This window comes from Ursus arctos, unplaced genomic scaffold, assembly GCF_023065955.2.
Source record: "Ursus arctos isolate Adak ecotype North America unplaced genomic scaffold, UrsArc2.0 scaffold_16, whole genome shotgun sequence".
Lineage (NCBI taxonomy): Eukaryota > Metazoa > Chordata > Mammalia > Carnivora > Ursidae > Ursus > Ursus arctos.
In genome coordinates, this window is record NW_026622830.1 from 21,801,732 (window position 1) to 21,825,322 (window position 23,591).

Consider the following 23,591-nt stretch of genomic DNA (forward strand, 5'->3'; position numbering starts at 1 on the left):
AGGCCTCCCTGACTATACTATTTAAATCAGGTTCCCCTACTAATTCCTCTAATTCTCCCTCAGCCAGTGGTTTGTTTCTTTCATGATTTGTATGATGAAAAAAAGCATCTGCCTTCAGCTCAGGTCATGATCCCAGGGTCCTTGGATCGAGGCCACATTGGGCCCCCTGCTCAGTGGGAAGCCTGCTTCTCCCTCTCCCACTTCCCCTGCTTCTGTTCCCTCTCTCACTGTCTCTCTTTCTGTCAAATAAATAAATAAAATCTTTAAAAACCCCACAAAACTTAATTAAAAAAAAAAAAGAAAAGAAATCACCTCCTCTTCAAAGTCTTCCAGGATTTAGTCTTCATTCAGTTTTCATCATGTTGGTCAATTTAGCGGCTTGAATGGGAGGAAATAAACTGTTTTTCCACTGGGTAACTGGCATCATTTCTTACAATCTGATATATAATTCTTTTAATCACTTGATGCTTCATTCCTTGGTGAGTAGAGCTTTATGCAGCATACACTGTGGGCCTGAGCTGAACACTGCCCATTAGTGCAGCACAAAGGACTCCGAAATTGGATGACCCTGGGTTCCAAACAGTCTCAGCTCTGCCACTTCCAAGCTGTATGACCTTGGACAAGCATTCCAGTTATTCATTGCCATGTAACAAACTACCTCAAAACTTAATGGCTTAAAACAACAATGTTTATTTTGCAGTTTGGGACAGCTCATTTCTGCTCTACTTGGCATCAGCTGGGACAGCACCAAGGCTGGGGGCTGAATCATCTGAAGGTTCACTCTCTCACATGTCTGGTGTTTAGCGGGGACCAGAGCTGGAGTTGTTGGCTGGTGCACCTTCACTAACCTCTCCGTGAGGCCTGGGCTTCCTCCTAACATGGTAGCTGGGTTCCAAGGTGAGTGGATTAAGAGAGAGAGAGGGTGAGCGCATGAGAGTGCTAAAAAGCTTTTTATGAAGTAGCCTTGGAAGTCACAGCATCACTTTTGCCACTCTCTACTGGTTGAGGCAGTCACAAAGTCCTACTCAGTTTCAAGGGGAGGAGATATAGATCCCGTCACTCAACTGGAAGAGTGTCAATGCCACACTGTAAAAAGAGCGATCGGGATGACCTGTATATTGCTGTGTCTCTCTTTGGAAAATACAGTCAGCCACAGGAAGCTGCTAACCTTCCTGAGATTCTCTACTGAAGTGCTGAGCACAGAGACTGGCATAAGTGAGTGCCCAAGGGTCAGGACGCTGCAGACAGTCTCCCTGCTGGCATGTAACCAATTCTAAACTCCCAGCAAGTCTCATTCTTTTTGTAGTTTCCCTGGTGTGAACTGAACTGAGTCCAGAGCCGCTACCTAGGCACCCCCCAACCTCAGACCCCTCCGCACCAGGGCCTTGCTGCTCTCCGGGCTCTCCTGGGGCTGCACTGTATATTCACGGGTCCCCAAATCCAAAGACCCTCAGAACAGGAAGAGCCCTCAGCCTCCCACTCAGCCATGAGTGTTGGGGCCCAGGCAGAATGTATGGTAGAGCCAGGACTTGGGCCCAGGTCCAAGTGGGAAGATTCAAGCCACTCTAATCTCAGGACCACCAGAGTGGCCATGGGTGTGTCAGGAGTGGCTGAGCTGGCCTGGAGTAGCCTGCCCCCTGCCTGGATTCACACCTTTCAGCATCTCCAAGATCACATTCTGCATGGAGGAGAAACCGAAACACAGAGAAGGTAAACCATTTCTGAGAACTCTGTGCCAGAAAAGGACCAGCCTACAAGAAATGGAGACCTCAGAGCTGGAAGGACCCTGTCATCTGCTACATGAGACTAGACCAGGTAGGGACTCTGAGGCCCAGGAGGTGGGAAGGCCTGCTCTGGCCCTTGCCCCTATGCTACACAACCCCACCTTGTTTGCAGTGAGTCTACGGTGGCCTATCTCTTCCCTATATTGTATGCTCCATGAGGTCAGGAAGGCACCATCACATGTCCACTCATTGTCCTACCTGGTGCCTCTGGACTAGGTGAGTGGACAGTCAGTGGGAACAGGGGACTGGTGCCATGCCAGGATGGGGTGGGAATGCCCCTAAAAAAGACTTTGTGGAGAACTTGCTAAGTGGCCCTGCTCCACGGGGCTCTTTGGGGCCACATGGAGGAAAAATCTGAGGGTGGAGGGGGCACTCACACACCTGGACACACCTAGATCAGGATGAAGCCATGTCTCAGGTGAGAAGGCACACCCCAGGATTCACTGCTGTGAGGGAGGTGGGATAGACATGAAGAAGCAGACCTGGTGCCAACTAATTGTCAAGGGCAGGAGGAGGCGAAGAAACAGGATTGGGGGAGGGGTAGCAGGTTGGGGGGAGGAAGGAGAAACCAGTCAGGTGGAAGAAAAAGCGGGGGGCAGGAACCGGGGAAAAGAAGAGGCTGCAGAGGGGTAAACATAACCCTGCCCCCGTCTCAGGTGGCAAGGGGGTGGCCACGCTGAGGATGGGTGCCCACCCGTGGGGCAGCCAAAGGACTGAAAACGGGCTCCGCCCGGCGGTGGCTCGGTGAGGGGGAGGGGAGTAGCAGCAAGGAGCGGGGGAGGGGACGGAGGCGGGGAAGGTGTGATAGACACGGGAAAATCCACAACAGAGCCAGAAGCACGGCCCTGGAAGGAAAGAGCGGAAACCACCAGAGCCAGCGCTCCGGGTTGTCTCGGGTTGCCCTGGGGAGGGAACGTGTGGGGATCAGGTCAATTGTCTTTAGTCTGCGCCAGCCCCCACCGGGGTCAGAATCTACTCCCAAAGCATCGCTGGTCTGACACCTCATAATGGGCCGCCTCCATTTTAACTATGCAGAGCCTGAAACCGGCTTGGGGTTGGAGGGAGTATGCCTGAGATTCCAGCCGGTCAAGTTGTGCAGAGCTGGGCATGCACCTAGGGCTCCATGGCCCCTACGCTAGTGAGAGGGGGGCCGAGGTAGAAGAACCAGAGCACGCTCCGGAGGTGTGAGGTTTGGGTTACAGCCCCGCTCCGCCACTGACTTTGGGGTAATAGCGTACCTTCCCTCGGCTTCAGTTTACGCATCTGTACTATGGGATAATTGGTCTTGCTTTGCAAGGTTAAGGGGGGCGGAGTTCGCGCACGCTCCGCACAGCCGCGAGGGGCGAGGCACCGGCGGTGTATATGGATGCTGGCTCCTGCGATCTGAGGTCGGCTCGGCCTCTGCCTGGGAGTCCCCTCGCTCGCCGCTCCCGCTGCCCCTGCCCGGACGCTGGGCGCAGGGGCGCATCGGCTGGGTGCGTTCCTCAGGCGGGCAGGGGAGGGGGCGGCGGCGGGGCCGAGGAGGAGAGAGCCGGGGCCGCGGCAGCTCCGGCCTGCCTGACCCTCGAGGGGGTCGCTGTTGCCTCGCAGATCCCTCCCTCGCTCGCAGCCTGTGTCCCTCCCTGCCGCTCCCGCCGCGTCCGCCTTTTGTTCGCGGAGCCGCGCGCCCCCGAGCCGAGGCGGCTGGGCGGGGAGCTGGCGGGGCTGCGCGGGGGGCGGGCCGCGCCGGGCGGAGCCGGGGCCCGGGCCGCACTCGGACTCGGAGCCCGAGGGAGCGATCGGCGCGCAGGCAGCCGGGGCCCGGGCGTGCTCCGGGGGCGCGGCGAGGCCGAGGGGGCGGGCGCCGGGCGGAGCCGGAGCCGCAGCCGGGGCGCCTGGAGGCGATCCGGCCGCTCTCTCCGAGCTCAGGGCAGCGGAGAGCCTGTGCGGCGGGGGTCCGGGCCAGAGCGCAGTCCCGCGGCTGAGGTGGGCCGGGAGGAGCCGCAGCCGGAGCGGCTGGAGCGGCGCCGGGACCCTCCCCAGGGGCGCGGAGGCCGGGCGGGCCCGGGCCATGCGCGCCGCTCGCTAAGGCCGAGGGAGGCCGCGATGGAGGTGCCGGCGGGGGAGCCCCCGACCCGGGGCTGCGGTCCCCCGCCCGTGCCCGCCCCGGAGAGGAAGAAGAGCCACCGCGCGCCGTCGCCGGCCCGGCCCAAGGACGTGGCCGGCTGGTCTCTGGCCAAGGGCCGCCGCGGCCCAGGCCCGGGCGCCGCAGCCGCCTGCAGCGCAGCGTCCTCCGCGCGGCCGGACAAGAAGGGGCGCGCGGTGGCGCCCGGGGCGCGGAGCGCGGGGACGCGAGTGGCCGGGGTCCGCACCGGGGTTCGCGCCAAGGGCCGCCCGCGCCCCGGCACCGGGCCGCGACCGCCGCCCCCGCCGCCGAGCCTCACCGACAGCAGCTCGGAGGTGTCGGACTGTGCGTCGGAGGAGGCGCGCTTGCTGGGCCTGGAGCTGGCGCTGAGCAGCGACGCCGAGTCGGCGGCCGGGGGCCCGGCGGGGGCCCGTACCGGGCAGCCGCCCCAGTCTGCGCCGCCCGCACAGCAGCCCCCGCGGCCGCCCGCCTCCCCTGATGAGCCGTCGGTGGCCGCGTCGTCGGTGGGCAGCAGCCGCCTGCCACTCAGTGCCTCGCTCGCCTTCTCCGACCTCACCGAGGAGATGCTGGACTGCGGGCCCGGCGGCTTCGTGCGAGAGCTGGAGGAGCTGCGCTCAGAGAACGACTATCTCAAGGTGGGGGCGCTGATGGGGGAGAGGGGGGCCGCGGGAGGCGCGGGTTGTGGCGGCCCCAGGGGCCTGAGACACCAGCCGGCCCACCGGCCCACAGAAGGAGCTGGGAAAGGGAGCCTAAATCCTCGGGGACGACCCTGAGGTCGATCCAGGGCTCCCACACATCCTGCCTCCCTTTTTATTTGGGGAACCGTCTCCCTGAGGAGAGCCCAGTTGAGGAGCCTGGCTAAAGGGCCCTGATTTTGGAAGGAGGGAGTCTTGAGGAAACTGTTTTGGAAGATGCCTTGATGCATTACTTGGGATGGGGTGGAGGTAGTCAGTGAGGGGCTGGACCCCTGTCCATCGGCTTCTTAGAAGCCCCACCCCCAGACCAGAGGCTGGGTCTTTGGTGGCTCTCTTTTCGGGGGACAGGTATTGGTGTGCACTTGTGCCAGGGAAACCTGTGGCTGTCCCCTGCCAAGGAGAGGCTGGAACACCATTCTGAGTCTTCACTCAGGGCTTTCCTTGGTGCAGGCCTGTCCCCGCCTGCCTTTCAGGGCGGGTCCTGTTTGAAAGCATGACATCTGGGAACATCCCCTTGGCTAGAGTCCGACTTCCGCCCAGTCTAACGGTCCCATAGCCCGGGAGGATGATGTCGTGGGAGAACTGGTTCAGAGGCAGCTTTCTAAATCCCAGGATGTTGTCTCCTGCTCTCTTCTGCCCTGTACACACAGCAGTCGCACCGGCCCCTCATGGCCGGTGCCCTTGTCCTTACTGTGTTCCCAGTGAGAGGAGGGAAGCTGTCCGTCTGAAAGGGGCATTGCGTCTGGGCATCTTGATGACCTGAGAGCTTCCCCGGAGAGCAGACCTGTCTTGCCTTTACCCTTTCAGTGGACATGAGCACCTACTGGGTACTGGCCAGTCTCTTCCTGCCCACTGCCTGGTACCCAGCAGCTCTACAGACAGCCCAGTGCTCATGTGCTGGCCTTGGCTGGGGAGACTGAAAGCTTCATGGGCTCTACCACCACTGGCTTGGCATGGTTTTGGAAGAGGCCGAAATGTTACCTGCTACTCTTGTTAGTTGATGGCCTGGCACAGCACCCCAGAGACCCTGGCTGAGAGCCACAGAAGTAACATCACTCTGCTGATTGATGTCTGCCTGGTGACACTTAGCTTTCATTGTGGCTCTTCTGGCCAAGTAGGTTTCTCTCTTGTGAGACTTTTGGGGTCTTGCTCAACTGTGTCTCTCCCTCCTCATTTTCCCCCAGGATCTCCTCTCTAGCATGTGTTCAGTAAATGCTTGTAAAATAAAAAGACACGGTCTGCCTGAATCAGCATAATCCACCCCTTCAGCCTCTAATCTTTCCCCAAGCCAGGTCTCAGCTTTCTCATCTGTTAAATGGGAGGGTAAGTCTTCCCAAAGGCCCCATTCACTGTTGACAGTTGAAGGCTCAGTCAGAGCTCACAGTGTTCAGCAGCCCATGGTGAGGAGAGGACAAGTGGAGGGTGGGTAGGAGGACAGAGACAAGCCAGAAAGAGGCCTGACCATGCCCTCTTGGTGCCCTGGCTGCTTCTGGCCCTGCTCCTGAGCGATTCTGAACACAGACCTCCCGGCCCACACCGTTTATCCTGGCGAGGGAGATGGGCCGTGGAGCTTTCCTTCAAGGTCTCCTCATGCACCAACCCCTGTGGGCTCTTGTCCGTTCCACGAAGTCATCAGGCAGAGCTCTGGAGTCTGCCTGGGCCAGCTGTGACTGTTAAGATAGACAGTAGTCCCCAGAGGCTGGGGGTTGAGCCCAAGGTCTCCAGGGGCCAAGGCCTGGTAGGCACCTCCCACTGCCTGGGCTGGGGCTGAACCATGTTTCCTCTTTCATTCAGCCCTTCAGGCTTCATGGGCAGGCCTCAGGCCACGGGTGGATCTGAGGTCTGGCTTCCTGGCTGTGTGGCCTTGGGCAAGTGACTTACTGTCTCCAGACCTCAGTTTCCTCATTGTAAAAGGGTGTATCATGCTTCTTCTAGCCTTAAGGGTTAAGGGAGATAATGTGTGCAAACACCACTAGAGTGCCTGGCACAGACTGAGCCTGAGTTGCGGGCGTTTGTGATCACGGCTGCTCTCCAGCGGTGTGGGACACATTTCCACAGGCAGCCATCATGTTCTCTGTGGGTTCTGTGGGCGGCAGAATATCCTCCTCCCCACCTGAAGCAGGCCTGATTCTTTCTTCTGGCCTCTCATTCATTCTTTCACCATTTATTTAGTGCCTACTGTGTACCAGACACTAGTGCAGATCTGAGATACAGTCGTGGACGGGGATGATGTATCTGTGTTCACGGAGCTCTGGGTCTAGTGAAGGAGACTGGGATTTAACACTAGCGGTGCAGTAAATCACAACACAGATCCGGGTAAGGGTCAAGAATGATAACGTGTGCCGAGAGCACGTGAAGGTGGGGCTGGGGGTGTTCAGGGAGGCCACGGCCTGGGGGATGACTTGCAGCCAGCTGAAGAGAGGAAGGAGGTTGGATGGAGAGGTGAGCCAGGCCAGACCGTGCTGTTCTCGCTGTGCGCATTTGGGTGGGTCCCTGAACTTGGCTGGAGCTTTGTTTGACCCAGCCACCAATCTCACAGAGGTGAGGTGAAGATCTAGAGACCGGGGATATGGACCGTAAGCATAGGGGCTGTCACAGGAGGTGTTTTGTTCATTCTACAGATGGGTACACTGCGGCCAGAGAGAGGAAGGGACTTGCTCTGGGTCCCTGAGCCACTTCTCCAGACAGCCAGGGCTTGGAGTAAGAGCGTATTACACTCTTGACGTGTTTCCTGGCCCTTGGGCCTCTTTGCTCCCAGATGCAGAAACTGAGTTACCAGGAGAAGGACTCCAGATCCCCAGTGTGTACCCTGTAGGTTTCGTGCTACCTGGGTTGAGTCTCAAGTCCGGTGGGGCCCTGCTTGGGTTCACCTCCCAGGGGTGGGGGCCCTGGGAGCTGTCAGCTGGGGAAGGAAGGCCTCACGGGTGGTGGCAGATCTCCTGTTGCGTGAGGCCTGCCCAGGGGCCCAAGTGGGGAAAGAGCTTATGGGGCAGCTGCCTCCCAGTCAGAGATAGGAGCTGCTACAGGGAAGGGAGTGAGCTCGCTGTCACTTGAGTTGTTCAAACAAAGGCTGGATGACCTTTCATGTTTGGACGAAGACGTGAGGTTTGTGGAAAGCAGCTTATAAACTGTACAAAATGTTGGTGGTTGTGATTAGAAGGAAGATTCAGGGAGAGATTTATGTGGTGGCTACAGTTGAGCTGCCTGACCTCAGGATACCTTCTGGCCAAGGACGTCTGGAGATGACGAACTTTTGAGGTTCCAGGATTCTAAGATGCAGCTTTAGCTGCAGAGCAGACACATCGACTGCATTTGACCTTCAAAGCCCTGGTGGTCTGGGTTCTTCCAGCACCCCATCACCGCTAACTTTTACCCATGTGCCATGTGGGGAGGACATATGGGGAACCCATCGGAGTGTAGATGGAAGGATCTGAGAGTTGGGGCCCAAAGACCTGGCTTTGAGACCTGACTCCGCCATTTACTGTGTGGCCACGGGCAAGTCACTTGGCCTCTCTGAGCTCCTTTTCTTCATCTCTGTGATAAAGATGGAACCTGCCTGTGCAGCTTCATAAGATTGTTTTCAGGAATCAGGGGGGTGTGAATAGACGAGAATACATTTTACAAGCAGTGAAATCCCACATTTCTTGGGGAATTGTCACTGTTAGCCATCCTATCTGCTCGGATAGGTGTCTTCATTCTTGGGGAAGCTGGGAGAAGCCAGAAAGGTGGATCCCCGCAGTTTTAGGATGTTAATAAATCAGGAGCTGCTTCTGGGAGGACAGGAGAGTGTGATCACATTCCTTGCTGTGTGGGCGCTGTGAAGCAAGGCCGCCCCCCACCCCACCCCTCCTTGGAGGTTCTAGGTGTGAGTGTTTGAAGCACAACCAATCTAGATGTCAGCCCAGGAGTGCCCAGGGGAAGCATCTAATCCATCCCCCGTTCTCACTGTACTTGGGTAAATGGAGGCCCCAGGTCACAGCCAGGAGTCCAAACCTCTGCGTCCTGTTCTTCCTGTAGCATGACTGGAGCAGTGAGTGTGGGTTGCTCACAGTGCATCTAGTCTGGGACACAGCTTGCTGAAAGGAATCCTGTTGTGTGCCAGGCTCTAGGCTAAGACTTGTCGGGAACAAGTGAGGGTAACGTGTGCTGGGGCTGGAGCCTGGAGCCCGCAGGCAGAGGGAGAGGGACATGCGCGTGCATGCAGGGATGAGAGTATGTACGTTGCACCAGTGCTGCACGTGACTGGGATTGGGGGAATCTGAGGTCCTGGAGGAAATGCTGGGGGTTGGATCCAGCCCCAAGGGTTAGTTAATGGTTAGGCTGGAGCCCAGGGTGCTGCAATGTGAAAGCAGCCTGGGAACCCCCAGCCTGGGGTCTCTGGACTTCTGTGGCTCTGGACTCGTGAACACTGTCCCCCATGGATCACTCCTAGTGCGTTAGGCTCTGGGTTGAGTAAGCCTCCTCACAGCAACACATGTCGAGGGTTGTGACGTCAGATCCGTTTGGCAGATGAGGAAACCAAGAAGCTATGTAATGTGCCCATGGTTGCATAGCTGACGTACTTGGGATCCTCTCTGGAAAACCCTGAGGAGCTCCCCTTGCCCCCTCGCTCTCCCACCCTCTCCCATGCAGGACGTAGCCTGGGCCTGTGACTTTCACACAGCAGGGTTCTTGCTGGATTTGCCCGTTACACGCAGTGTGATGTTGGGTGAGAGGCTCCGCCTTTCTGAGCCTCTGTTTCTTCTTTTGTCAAGTGGGGGATCAGCATGCCTGCCTTAGGGCCGTACCCATTCCACCGGGCTGCATGGTAAATGTGAGTGCCGGTCCTTGTTGTCCCTTTCCCTTACCTGCTTTTCCAGGCATTCAACCCATATTCATTTATTCACTCATTCATTCATTCATTCATTCATTCATTCACTCAAGCCATATTTTCTTTTTTTCCCCCCGAACCCATATTTTCTGAGAGCCTCCTGGCTACCAGGCTGAAGGCCAGATGTCTGGCCCAGGAGCAAGTTGTGAAGCTCTTCTCAGCTCCCAGAATGTGTCACTGGGCGGGGACAGGGGGTGGTCATTATGGTCAGCAGAGCTCCTGCCTGGTCCCTGCCCAGAGTCGCAGCCCTCCCTGTGGGCAGCTGAGAGGCGGTCTGGAAGAAGCTGCTCTGAGAGCTGGGTCTTTAAGAATCCTCAGCAGTTTGCCCGTCTTAGGGGGAGGAGGGCAGCTCCAGCGAGACGGAAAATGTGAGGTGGCTGCTGCGTGCTGCGGAGGCCTGGGGGGACCGCGCAGCTCCCAGGGCTCCCAGCATTCCTTGCAGAGGGGCTGGGCCCGTGTCCCTGGGCTCGCTCTCTCTCACACACACAAACACACATATTCATAGCTCATGCTCAGAGATCCACAGCCATTCACGCACATGTCACATATATGTATATCCAGTGTGTTGTCGGCTTCCAGAAGCACACCTCAAGATACATTAGAGAGGATACACCCTCAAAAGGACACAGACCCATGCAGATCCAAAATCTGTCTCCTCACACCCACGTACTACCAGACACAACAGACTCACACCATCTAGAAGGCCCCTGGCTCAGAAACACACACACACACACACACACACACACACACACACACATCTCATATACCTAAGACATACTTGGCCGTGTCCCAGACGGACACACAGCTTTAAGACACCCTCAGACGTATCGGAAGTACACATATATATGCAGGCACACACACAAACCCACGCAGACTCATTACACACAGGCGCTAGCATCCACGGAAATCCACAGATCCACCCCTGCCAGGCGGGCGCACGCACAAGCTCATCACCCAGATCCTCGCCCTGTTTCTTCCACGAGGAGAGCAGTGGAGGCCATTGCATGCTTACCTGGGGCTCAGACACACACCCAGGAGACACACGGGCACAAGACACGCAGCCATGGACACATAAGCAGGGACACGAGCAGAGAGCACTCACATGTCAGGCCTGTAGCATTTGTCCTGGGAACCAGAGACCCAGAAACCAAGATCCCCCCCCCCCCCACACACACAGGCTGTGACATTTCAGCTACACAGAAACACAGGAAATCCTGGTCCCTGTCCTCTGGAGTGAATGTGGACAAACTCCATGAGGCTGCTGGGAACAGTGAGGAGTATGACGGGGGCTTGACGAGGATCCTCCTGGACCTGGCAGGTCACTAAGTCAGGAGAAGTTGCACCAAAGGCCCGCAGGCCCCTGATGCCTAGCATTTGGGCCTCGGCCCAGTGGGCTGAAAGAAACGGAGCAATTGTCAGGCCTGCCCACAGGAGAAACACGGCCAGGGGCAACTCCCTTCTAATCTCCTTGGAATTTCCGGCTTGCCCTCATCTCCCTCCTCCTCCCCTCTCCCTTTGCTGGGGACTGTGGAGGGCCACGCTGCTCCCATCTTTGAAGGGTGCCCATTTCTGCCTGGGAAACAATGAAGGAGGCCAAGATAGAGGAGGGTGGAGGAGATGTGGGCACTCAGAGAAGAGGGACCTGGAAGACTTTCTGGAGGAGGAGGCATTAGAGCTGAGGAGTTAGCCTTGAGTGGCTGTCTCTGTGCCCAGCTACTGGAATGGTGCCGTGCACATCACAGGGACTCAGCAAATGTCTGTCGTGTGATAGAATGAGAGGCAGGTGGTCTACAGGCTTAAAACCAAAGAGCTGGAGGGAATAGTGGGTATGGGCAGTGGTGAGGGAGAGGTTGGGAAAGGGGTTGGGCCTGCTTGGGAAGGGCATTGAATGCCAAGCTGAGGCACTGTGAACACCTTGCTGGGAGGGGGCCGTACAGCACGGCTAGGAGCTGCCCCCTTCGTGTGTATCGGTAGCGCCAGGCACAAGGCACAGGAGCCCAGGGTGGCAGCGAAGGAAGGCTCTGTGGTCTCATGGACAAATTCCATCTCTGGGGTCAGGTCTAAGGCCAAACCTTGCTTTGTTACCTCCTCCCTGTGCATGATCTCCATGTGAAAATTCCATCATCAAGCCTCAGTCTTCCTGTCTGTAAAATGGGAATCTAATCCCCTTTTGCAGGGCACTTGGGAGGATTAGCGTTCTGGTACATGGCACATCCATTAGCATTCTGGGCACAGAGGAAGGGAAGGAACCCCACATCCTGTGTAGCCTCCGGGGGAGAGGGAGTTCCCCCGGGGAGGGGCTCGGCTAAGCTCCAGGCAGGGCCCTGACCAGCAGCCAAGGTTATTACTAAGGTCATTCCCCTCGTAGCCCATACACATGCTCTCATCTGCGGTCATATTCTCTGCCCTCTGGTGCCAGAAGGAACTTGGAGCTGGAGTGGGGAAAGAGCCAGAGACTCCAGGGTGTTCTGGGACAGGCTGACCCTGGCCTTCCCTGGAGGCCCGCAGGTCAGCACAGCGTCAGCAGTCTGAGCAGGTGGCACTAGCCCCCGAGGAATTGCGGGGAGTCAGACAAGGTGGGAGCAACAGGCCAGCCTTGCCCTTCTCCGGGGCTCACGGTGCTTAGAGCCAAGCCGACCTCGACCTCGGCTTGAATCCTGGCTCTGCCTTTTCCTCTATGAGCTTCCCCTTTAAGGAGGCTCAGTCTCCTCATCTGTCGACTGGGGGTGTTGATGGTGCTCTCAGGGTTGCTGTGAGCATTAAATAGGGGGAAGCACGTAGGTAAGGATTAGCGGCAGGCTCATCCCTTACTGGCAGGCTCAGGTCTGACTGCCTGTGAGCCCTGGGTCCTTGATGGCAGACGTGCCTGGATCCGGTTGTGAGTCTCAGCCTGGAGCAGGGGCCTGGGAGGTGTGCGTGGAGCTGAATTGCCTCCTGGGCATCTCCAAACACAATTCTCCCTGTGCATCCCCCCATTCCATCCCACCCCCTGTCAGTCTTCTCCGAACAGCCAGGGCTGCAGACTCTGTAATCTGGGGATACCCCTTTGCCGGTGGAGGGCGCCTTTGGGGTCTCTCATACTAAAACCTAGGTGAATCATCTCCTATTGCCTGGGCCACAGAGAGAAGCACGGTCTCCAGTGGAAAATAGTTGGGATCCCACAGCTAGGCCGGCCCAGCAAAACAGCTTTATGCTGGTTTGCCCCAGATCTGCTCGGGATCTTCTGGGTCAATTGCATCAGCCTCTCCCCTCCTTGGCCTTGGCTGAGTGCCTGGGCAGCCTGTGTGGTTCTGCCTCCCTCAGCCTCACCTCACCCCTGTTCCATGCCAGCTCCCCTCTGTCCCTCACACCTAGGCCTCAGTCCCTGTGCACTTCCCACCTGCAGTGCCTTGGTGCTTTGCAGTTCCCTCCCCTTTTCCTTGGTTTCCTCCTCCCCGCGTTTAGCTGTAGGCCTGTTGAGCTGCAGGCCCAGCTTCTGTGTTAGACAACCAGGAACTTTCTGTGGGCTCCTTGGGGACATTTACCTCCACGGTAATTAGATTATTAATTGGGTAATTACAGGTTGAGTGTCAGCCCCTCCCCCACGTGTTCTGCCTTACCCGGGTGGGACCTAGCCCCTTCCTTTTACACAGGTGCACACTGAGGCTCAGAGAGGTGAAAGGGCTTGGCAGAGGTCACACAGCCTGGAGATGGCAAGAGGCAGAAGGACAGGCGGTCTGGTGGTGCTCTTTGCAGGGCGCCAGGCAGGAGGATGGCAGGAGCGGAGGCTTGAGGTGTGAGATGCTGGGATGTGCTGGAGCCGCTCCCTCGCCTCTCCAGCCTCGCTCTCCCTCCCCAGAGACCTCTGAGCCCTGTGCTCTCCCTGTTTGGAGATTTGGCTGCAGCCCAGAGGCCGTTGGGGAGATGTTTTAAACACATCCAGGTCCAAATGCTGTCTTCCTTCCTGTTCACACAGAAAGGACGAGAGGGACACCGTCGGGCACACCCTCTGTGAGCTCCACACCCCCCCCCCCCAGAGGCTGTGGGGGCTGCGGTGTCTTCCTGTTCTGTTGGGGGAGGCCTGGAATGGGCCAGCGGCAAGCCAGGCTGGCCTTGATGGGCAGTGCCCTCTGGGTGTCTTTTCACCCCCCCCCCCCCCCCCACACACACACGTCCGGTCTCATGTGCAAAGCTCTGCCAGATTCGGGAGGCACGCTCCAGACTGGGTGTGGAGCCTTCATCTCCTTGAGCCTCTGTTTGCTTATTGGTAAAATGGGCATAAAATAATAGCATCTGCCTCCGGAGGACTGCTGTTGAGCAAGAGATAATGGACAGTCACGTGGAGTTCAGTCAGGTATCTGGCACACGGCAAACCCTTGTAGATATTAGCTGTCCCATTATAGAGACTGTCTAGTCTGGTTTACAAGAGCTCAAACTGGACTTGAATCCTGGCTGTGCCACTTAGCCTGTGACTTTGAGCCACACTGTTGGCCTTTTTGACCTTGGTTGCTCACCGGTCGTTGGAGGTGGCTGGGGATACAATGAGGCAGTGGGTGCTGCCTGGCCTGTGCTTGGCGTGGAGAGAGAGCTCTTGCCTGTTACCATTTATTGGTGTTGGAGGGGCAAGTCTAAGACCCTTGTCGTCCCTCATGATCTTGTGGGTCACTGGGACCAGGATGCCAGCTGGAGCAAGGGCATTGTGTGGCATGGCCATACCTGGCTGGGTGTCTTGGCCCTCCTCTAGGACCTTTGTCCCTGACTGTCCCCAGACTAGAGCCCAGCTTTCACCCAAGGAGGCTAAACTGGATTGAGGTCTGGGCTGGAAGGCAGGAGCCCAGAGTCCCTCTCTGCTTGACTCTGGATCTTCGAGGGGGGGGGCATGTGATTGTCCCTAATCTCTCTCTAGGCCTCAGTGTCCCTGCCTGTTTTGCCCCACCCCCGACCCCTTGCCTTGCTCTTGGAGTCTTTGCTTTTGAGTGGGGAGGGAAGTAGAGCTTTGCAGAGCCTTATGCCTTCCTTGGGGTCCAACTCCAGTGATCTCATCTGGAGCCTTGACAGACCTGGGGGATGGACAGAAGGAATAGCAGATGGCTGCCCTAGCCTCTCGGGGGGCTGGCATGCCGCCTCTGTGGCCACTGTTGGCCCACCCTGCAGGTCAGCCCTTCCGGGCTGGGGTGAGTGCCCCAGGCCAGAGCCAGGGTGGCAGATGGGCAGGCAGCCTGGGGTTAGCCTGAGGGAGGGACCGTGGTGGCCAGGGCGGTGTGGGAGAAGGCGGGCCAGGCAAAGGCTCCTGTCCCTCCATGGAATGGCTGCTGTCCCACAGACGGAAAGTTTTGGGTCCTTCAGCTCAGCTCTATCATTCTTCCTGGGTCTGTCTGCCTATCAGCAGGTCAGGCCCCTGGAACCTGGGGAGGAGGTGACATATTTGGGAATGCAACCTGGGAGTTGATAGGCCAGGATTTGAGGCCCACCACTAGGCTCCCAGGCCTCCATGGGCATTAGCTTCACAGAATCACAGAATTAGATTTAAACACAGCAGCACTGATTAGAGGTGATTTTCTGCAGGGGAATGGAACAGGATGGGAGTCTTCCTATCTTAGGACCCCTTTATTAATTGGGCAACTCTTTATTGAGCTGATCCTTTGTGTGCCAGGCACTGGGCTAGGCTCTCTCCTCCTGAAGCTGACATCTTAGTGGTAGAGACCGACATTCCATAAGCAAACAGATCAATAAGTAAGATAATTGACATCACAGATAAGCCTGTGACATGTCCTGTGAAAGAAACGGGTTTGAGACAGACACAGTGGGCCTAGAGGGGTCTGGAAGTCTTCTCTGAAGAGGAAGCATTTACGTGAAGGCTTCGAGCATGAGGGGAGCCAGGAGTGCAGAGATGCGGGGAGGGACGTCCAGGCAGAGGGTCCGGCAGGGGCAGAGGCTTAGTAGTGGGACAGGCGAAGTGATTTCTGGGAGAGCAGCCAATACGGGGAGACGAAGATGGGGAGGTGGGCAGGGGTCAGGATTCTGTCTTGCTGTTAGGTCAGATGATTTACATACCGTAAAGTGAGTTCGGGCAGAGGCATGCAATTCTCTAACCACCACCACGGTCGAGATGTGAAACGGTCCCATCTGCCCCCCAAAACTCCTCCTGGGCCCCTTTCTAGTCAGTTCCTCCTTCCCCGGCTTCTGACTACCGCTGATCTGTCTTCTGTCTCTATAGTCTTGCTTTTTCCAGAATGTCATATAAAGGGAATCCTCCAGTGGCCTGCTGAGTCTGGCTTCCTTTACATGGCAGAATGCGTTTACACCTGGGCCACGGTGTTAGGGGTCTCGGCAGTTGATTCCTTTTTGTTGCTGGGTAGTATTCCCTCACATGGATGTGCCCCCGTGTCTCCGTCCACCAGCTGAGGGACGTTTGGGTTGTTTCCAGATTTTGGTGATCATTGGAGAATTTTAAACAGGGGAGTAAAATGGTTAAAAAAACAAAAACACTCCATATACTAAGTGGAGAACAAATTAGTGGGGAGAAAACTGACCATCCTGTGGGTTAAATTCAATGATTTGGTGATGAATCTGGCTCGCTATAGAGACTCAGTAATTGTTCATACAAAAAGGCTATGCTCTGGGGTAGCCAGGGAGGCTTCTTGGTGGAGGTGGCATTTGACGTGGTGGGGTGAGGAGGTGGGAGACATACATAGCGGAAGGAGGCCCAGGCAGGACAGAGCCCCAATGGGAGCTGGTGGGGCTGAGATACTGGCTCCCTGCACTGGACTCAGCCTTGGTGTACGAGGGCGGTCTGCAGGGCTCACCTCTGAGCTCTCTGGGGGTGTTGGGTGAACAGGCATCATCCACCCTAGCCTTATGGGGGCTGACTCTCTTGGGTGGGAGGTAGCTGGGGGACCTCTGCTCTGGTATAGTTTCTTCCTTGGTGGATGGTAAGAGGTGACCTCCTCCTGCGCCTGGGTGGCACAGCAGTTAAGCGTCTGCCTTCGGCTCAGGGTGTGATCCCGGCGTTCTGGGATCGAGCCCCACATCAGGCTCCTCTGCTATGAGCCTGCTTCTTCCTCTCCTACTCCCCCTGCTTGTGTTCCCTCTCTCGCTGGCTGTCTCTATCTCTGTCAAATCAATCAATCAATCAATCTTTAAAAAAAGAGGTGACTTCCTCCTGCCTTTAGGAACCTTCTGTGCACCTGGTTCCCTCCCTGCTCTCAGGGGAGGCAGCTGTTGCTGGGTTCACACCACCCATTGCCGCTTGCCATGTCTCTGCAGAGGGGCCTTGAGTTTGGTCACTTTCATCTCCAGTCTGGCAAGTCAGGAGACCTTCTCGCCATCTACTCCTCCAGACCAATTCCATCAGACCCAAGCATCCGGAGTCATTGTCACGTGCAAGTGTTCCAGTGGACCCCAAACCTAAACTCCCTGCTTCTGTCCTCACTGTACAAAGATTCATCATCTTATATGTGAGTGGGTTTCTTGCGGAAAGCATTCTTTCCTGCAACATTTAAAATGTGGCTTGAAAGTGGAGCTCTGCTTCCACTCCTTGTGCCCCGATGGAGAAGAGAGAGGGTCGACCCAGACCCCAGAGAGGGGGCAGCTGCAGAAGGAACACAGGCTCCCTCTTACTTTGTGCCGTGGACGCTCTCTGCTGAGCATAATTGTCAGAATAATGTTTTTAAATGTTTCAAACACAGAGGAAACCAAACATATTGAAATATAGTTATCAAACCATATTTCTCAATTATAATATGGTAATATATGTGTTTATTAACTCATCAGATCTGGTGACTAGTATAATTTCAAAGTACTGATGAGTAAACACCATGTTGACATTTCTGCACCTGTTACATGGTGTGGAAATATCTGTGGTTTCTCTTAGTGCCAAACTCAAGGGTACTGCTGATACACCTGTGACTTGTCCAGGATGGAAGGAAATATTAATTCTTAGATAGAGGTTGATGAAAATAAAGATATGCTTTTTTTTTTTTTTTTTTCTCCTTCCCATCCAAGTTCATGGGCTCCCTCCATTCTGGTGCAGACACAAAGAGTCTGAAGTCTGTAACCTGAGTCCTGCTTGGAGGTCTCTCTGTGTGACTTTGGGCATGACCCACCTTCCCTGTGCTCCTCTCCAGTTCTTCATCTCTAGAACAGAGGTGGTGATTTCTGTCCTGTCTGTCCATGGGGTTTTCTGTGACGACCCATGAGATGATTCAGATGGAAAGTCTTGGTAAACTGTGAAGCCCGGCGCTGCCATGCAAGGTCTTGCTATTATTAGCGGTAGTGTGAGCTCATGTTTGGCCCTCTGGCCCAGAGTGGACTGAGAGACTCTTCCTGGCCAATTCCCCCAGGATTCCTGGGAACTAATCCATTTCAGAGAGCGGGTCTGCCTCTGAGAGGCTGCTTCCCGCAGGCTGACCTCAAGGATTGTAGGGAGGTTGTGTAGGGGGGATGGACAGAGATGTACTTTGTGGCAGAGAGTGGGTGGGTAAGCAGGAGTTCCTTGGGTAGAGGGACCCTGTCCAGGCTCTCCCTGACTCTCTGCGGCTGGCCTGGGGCTGGGATCTGGAGAACCTGCCCACCCTGGTCTGTGGGGGAGAGACTGGAAGAGGCAGAAGCCACGCCCATCCTTCCGGTCATTCATCCACCTGTAGACAGTGACAAGTGCCAGTCCTGGGCAGTGCCGGGGACCAGACATGAGTCTGACCTGGCGCCTGCCCTTCTCCCAGCTCTTGGGGAAGACAGACTTGAAAATAGGCAAATGCAACCTGAACTTGTTGTTAGCACAGAGAAGAACGGAGTTCAGAGAGTGTGGTTTGGGGAGGAGGGAATGCTCTGGAAGGAAGACATAAATTAGGAGTTAGCTGGCAAAGGCCATTCCAGCAGAGGGACTAGCCCAAGCCAACCTGGGAGTAGAACACGGTTAAGGGCCTGGTTGGATTCCAGCTCCACCACTCTCTTGCTTGAGCAGCTCTGGGAAACTTGTGAGCCTCAGTTTCCTCATCTGCAAGAAGGGGACATGTTCAGTACCTATCTCACAGGGTTGGGAAGAGGATCAGATTATTGTGCATGACTGGGTATTACATCAGATGGATGGATCATTGACCTCTACCTCTGAAACCAATAATACATAATATGTTAATTAATGTAATTTAAATTTTAAAAAAAGAAAAGAAAAGAGATTATTGAGCATGTATGTGCTTGGACTGGGGCCTGGTCATTTTTGAGCCTCCTGATAGGTGGTAGCTTTTTTTTTCCCCCCTAAGATTATATCTTTAACCTTTACACCCAACGTGGGGCTCAAACTCACAACCCCGAGATCGAGTCGCATGCTCTGCTCACTGAGCCAGCCAGGTGCCCTGAGGTGGTAGCTTTTTTCTAGGCCTGACATATCTGGATGTGGGGGCCAGAGGACGCAGGGGTGGGGGCAGGGGGGGAGGTGGGGGGCAGAAACAGGGAAGAGACCAGGGACAGTTTGGATTCCGGGGTAAGGGGCTGGACCTATTGCAGAAGCCCGCAGGAAATAGTGGAGGAGACAGAAAGTGACCTGCTTTTTTTTTTTTTTTTTCCAAGTTATCTCTAATAAACAAGAATGACCTCTGTAATCAGAGCAAAATAAATATTTTCAATAAAGACTACTCTGGCAGTAGGCAGAGTGCCCCATATCCCTTCCCGCACCCCCCTTCTCAGTCCATGTTAAATAATCAGGGTCAGCTTCAAGGGGAAGAGACGATCAGCTTGAAGGAGTGGCCAGAGGGCATGGGGGGCTGTCGAGGGGCTGGCAGGCCATGCCTGGTCTGAGTACCTTTCCCAGCTTATTTAGGCTGGCCTTTCTGACTGTGGGGTTGAGAATCAGGGCCCCTAGGCTCTGAGGTGGGCAATGCTGGCCTTTTCCTGTCTGCAGGGGAGAGTGAGGTTTGGGGTTCCCCTACTGGTGTTGAGGGGTCTCCAACAACCTGGCTGTGTAGCCATTGGGCCTGCAGAGTCCAGTGGAGTTTGTCCCTTCCCTCCCACTTGCACAGGGTTGGGGGGTCTGGGAGGGAGGGGAGGAGCAGCAAGGCCCCTGAGTTGTCTGTGAAGAAGCTGAAAAGGCTGAGCTCCCCTCCCTCTCTTCCAGCTCTGTCCATTGGGTCAGACTGTCACCAGAGGGCTTTTGGGGCTGGGGGGGGGGGGCTAGGACTGGAGTACTGAGAAGCCCTGAGAGGTTCAGAGGCTCAGTGAGGTCTAAGTACCTCTGGAGTGAAACAGGGTCCTATCCCCCTGGGTCCCCTCCCAACGGCCTAGCACCCCTTTCCCTGGCCCCACCTCAGGCCCTGCCTGAGTCCTGCATTCACCAGCTCCTGCTGCCCGAGTCCCAGCTGACCCGCCCGTGAGGGCCACAAGCTTGCCTTTGTGGACTCGCCCTCCTGCATGGGCCGTGCCAGGAGGGGCTGACCCGCATTCTGCCTGCAGCTGGGACAAGCCCCCATGGGCCTGGGCCCCCCTCTTTAGCCCCATGGGGAGATGGAGCTGGCGTGAATGCAACATCCTGCATTTTCAGAAACTGACTGTGGTCCAGGGCAGGCCGTGGGGAGCCAGCTGCTCCTGTGAGAAAGATCACGGATTCATTCATTTATTCAATAGATGCTTATTGAGTCTCTGCTCTGGGGCAGGCCCTGGTCTTGTGCTGCTGCCACAGATGGCTCTTGCCCTTTTAGGAAAAAGACTGGAAGGAAACCCCCTGCCTTAGAGTCATGTGGGGGGCCGCCTCCCAGAGTTTCTGATTCAGCGGGTCTCGGTTGAGGCATGAGAATTTCTTTTCTTTTTTTTTTTTTTTTTAAGATTTTATTTATTTATTTGACAGAGATAGAGACAGCCAGTGAGGGAGGGAACACAAGCAGGGGGAGTGGGAGAGGAAGAAGCAGGCTCCTAGCGGAGGAGCCTGACGTGGGGCTCGATCCCATAACGCCGGGATCACGCCCTGAGCCGGGCAGATGCTTAAGGACTGAGCCACCCAGGCGCCCCGAGGCATGAGAATTTCTGACAAGTTCCCCAGTGATGGTTATATGTTGCTGGTCAAGGGACCACACTTCCAGAGCCAGTGTGACTTAGGACCAGGGGGAAGAATTATGAGTGATTTAGGTTTCTGTACTTTCAAAACTGTCTCTATGATCATGGTTGACTTTTATAAATAGAAAAAATCAGTTATTTAAAAGTTAACAAAATAAATGGTCCCCCCAGATTGACTCCAGTGCGCTGGATGTGGTCCTATATTGAGCGATGTCATCTCCCATGACTTAAATGTCATACTTCTATTAATGTAGCCCAACATTATGAGCTTTAATGTTCTCTGCCCTTCCCCTTGGTTCATCCTGAGCTTCAGGTCCACTCAGACCTCCACATCCTCCCCATCATCTGTCAGCGTGACTGCAGTGAGAATAAGTGAGATGTTAGGAAATAGCAGGATGGGGATTTGAACACAGGCTCATCTGGAGGCTGGCTTACTTTGGGTTTACTGACTGGCCCGTACTTCCTGAGTGCCGTCTCCTTTATGCTTCCTTAATCCACCAGCTGAAATGGCATGTGGACCCCTCACTTCCTCATTTCTTTTGACTGGTGTGATCATTGACTGTCCCACTTCCTCTTTTTCCACTTTTAGTTCTGTCTACTTGGTATGGTGGCAGGAGTGTCTGTGTGTATTGGGGTGGAGGTGGAGATGGGTCCTGGTGAGGTGACCCTTTCTCTGCAGCTGGGGTAGGCAGAATCATCCACTTTGGGGGATGCTGCTGAAGCCATTCCTAGGGGAGAGGCCGTGGTGGCAAGTGGGGATGAAGTCCTTGGGTTGATGGTGGGAATGGGACAGTATGTCATTGGGAGAAGCAGATCCCTATCCCCTCCGTCTTCCTCTCCTGGCTTCAGGACCATGTGAGAATGGTCTGCAAGAGTCAGACAGATGGATGAGCTCTCACACTAAGAACAGGCCTGCTTCCTAACCCTGCTCCTGAATTAAACCGACCCACCCAGTCTCCAGAGGGGACTAGACAAGCTCAGGCCATGCCCCCAGAGGGAGCCACCCATTTTCTTTGGGGAAAGGAAGGCGCAGAGGCCTGGTGAACACACTCTCTGGATTGTGGCCCCTGTCCAGGGCCTGCAGAGTTGTTTTTCTGCTTCTTGGACCCACCTCCCTGCCCCCATCAGCACCACCCTTGGGTGCTTTCTCTGGCTTCTTAGGGATGTCTTTGGCAGATCATTCCTCCCCTGTGACTCAGTTTCTCTTTTTAATGTACCATCTTACTTACTTCATTCAGTCTTACTAAGAGTAGATAAATTTCTATTTGTGACAGTTTTCACTTTGTTATTAGACATAATAATTATCCATTTCTCCTACTGGGTTCCCTCACTTACCCCCTTACACTCTGTCTAATGGTTGTTTCAGATCGGTATGTCTTTTTTTGTGGTTGTTTATCTAACTGCACATGTGTGTACTCATTCAGTTAATGTTTGTTGGGAGCTTGTGGGGTGCTAGGCCCATGCTGGGTGTGGGGGTACAGCAGGGATCAGGGTAGACGTGGGGCAGTGCCCCAGACACTCACACTCCCAGAAGGGAGACAAACTCTTAGAGAATTCAGATGTGCTCATGGTGACAAAGGGGAAGTGAGGGACCTCTGGGAGCTGGTGACAGAGGTGGTCAGGAGCTGCCCTGAGGAAGTGAGGTCATCTCCCAACACCCTCCACTTAAAACCCAAACGCAAACTTTTTGCTGGGCCCTTCAAGGCCCTAGAAGACCAACCCCTGTCCATCTCCCCGGCCTCAGCTCACCCTCCTCTAGCTGCCCTGGCCACCTTGCTGTATTCTAACACACTGGGCTCTGTCCTGCCTCTGAGCCTTTGCACACACTGGACCCTTTGCCTAGAGTCATCTCTCCCTGGCTGGCTGGCTATCTGCAAAGCTGTTCCTTATTCCCTCAGCTCAGATGTCCCTTCTTTGAAGATGGCCACCTTGACCATGTCCTCGAACACGCCTTTCCCCAGTGCTCTAGTGTGTTACCTTGCTGTGGGTTTTTTTTTTGTTTCTTGCCATTTATTTAGATTATTTTATTAGGATTATTTTATTTGGTTTATTGCGTGTCTCCCCGGTGGGGCTCCGTGCAGAAGATACAGAAGGGCCCCATTAGTCTTGGTCGGCGCTGTCCCTTCCCACCCCCGTGCTTGGCACAGGGCCTGGCACATAGATAGTGCCCGTAAGTGCTTGTTGAATGAGCCTGTCCTGCTTCCCCAGAGCAGTTAGGTTCCTATTGCTGCTGCAACAAATTACCACAACTTGAGTGGCTTAGAACAATTCCAGATTATTATCTTACCGTCCTGGAGGTTAGAAGCCTGAAAATCGAGGTGTTGGCAGGGCTACGTAGGCGAGGCCACACGGCAGGGCTCTGGGGAAGGATCTGTTCCCTTTTCCAGCTTCTAGAAGCGGCCTGTATTCCCTGCTTCATGGCCCTTCCTCCATCTTCAGGGCATGTCCCTCTGACCTCTGCTGTGTCACATCACCTCCTACTTTGATCCCCTTGCCTCCCTCTCATAAGAACCCATGTGATTACATCGGGCTTTCCAGATAGAATACAGGAAAATCTCCCGATCTCAAGATCCTTAACTTCATCTCGTTTGCAAAGTCCCTTTTGCCGTGGAAGGCAACATATTCACAGGTTCTGAGAACGAGGACACGGGCATCTTTGGGGGGCCCCCGACGGGCCTAGCAGAGCATGGGGTGTGGCCGGCATTCAGACCCACAGACTGCTGCCACAGGGCCCCGTGGTGATCCGACCGCCCCTTCCCCCTGCAGGATGAGATCGAAGAGCTGCGGGCCGAGATGCTGGAGATGCGGGATGTCTACATGGAGGAGGATGTGTACCAGCTGCAGGAGCTGCGACAGCAGCTGGACCAGGCCAGCAAGACGTGCCGCATCCTGCAGTACCGGCTGCGTAAGGCCGAGCGCCGCAGCCTCCGAGCCGCGCAGACCGGCCAGGTGGATGGGGAGCTCATCCGTGGGCTGGAGCAGGACGTCAAGGTAAGCTCCAAGCCTCCCCCCAAGCCCCAGCGGAGCCCAGCTCAGCTCACTCCTTGTGTGTCCTTGAGCAAGTTCCCCACCTCTCTGGGCCTCAGCTTCCTCATCTG

The 23,591-nt window shown here is 55.6% G+C and overlaps 2 protein-coding genes across 4 annotated transcripts in view; both read left to right on the plus strand.

The window, feature by feature from the left end:
* SAMHD1 (SAM and HD domain containing deoxynucleoside triphosphate triphosphohydrolase 1) overlaps nucleotides 1-1,349 on the plus strand; it is a 67,041-nt gene extending 65,692 nt beyond the window's left edge. The window contains exon 16 of one of the 2 annotated variants that reach the window (XM_044385808.3): nucleotides 701-1,346. In XM_044385808.3, the coding sequence (XP_044241743.1) occupies nucleotides 701-847 (147 nt within the window). In that variant the 3' untranslated portion in view covers nucleotides 848-1,346. Of the gene's footprint in view, nucleotides 1-700 lie in introns of both variants that reach the window. The other variant, XM_057312536.1, reaches the window with a different exon arrangement.
* Nucleotides 1,350-3,597: 2,248 nt separating this feature from the next.
* The window catches only part of SOGA1 (suppressor of glucose, autophagy associated 1), a 66,777-nt gene continuing 46,783 nt past the window's right edge, over nucleotides 3,598-23,591 (plus strand). Inside the window, exons 1-2 of one of the 2 annotated variants that reach the window (XM_044385807.3) lie at nucleotides 3,598-4,544; nucleotides 23,260-23,484. In XM_044385807.3, the coding sequence (XP_044241742.1) occupies nucleotides 3,870-4,544; nucleotides 23,260-23,484 (900 nt within the window). In that variant the 5' untranslated portion in view covers nucleotides 3,598-3,869. The remainder of the gene's footprint in view (nucleotides 4,545-23,259; nucleotides 23,485-23,591) is intronic. The other variant, XM_026503446.4, reaches the window with a different exon arrangement.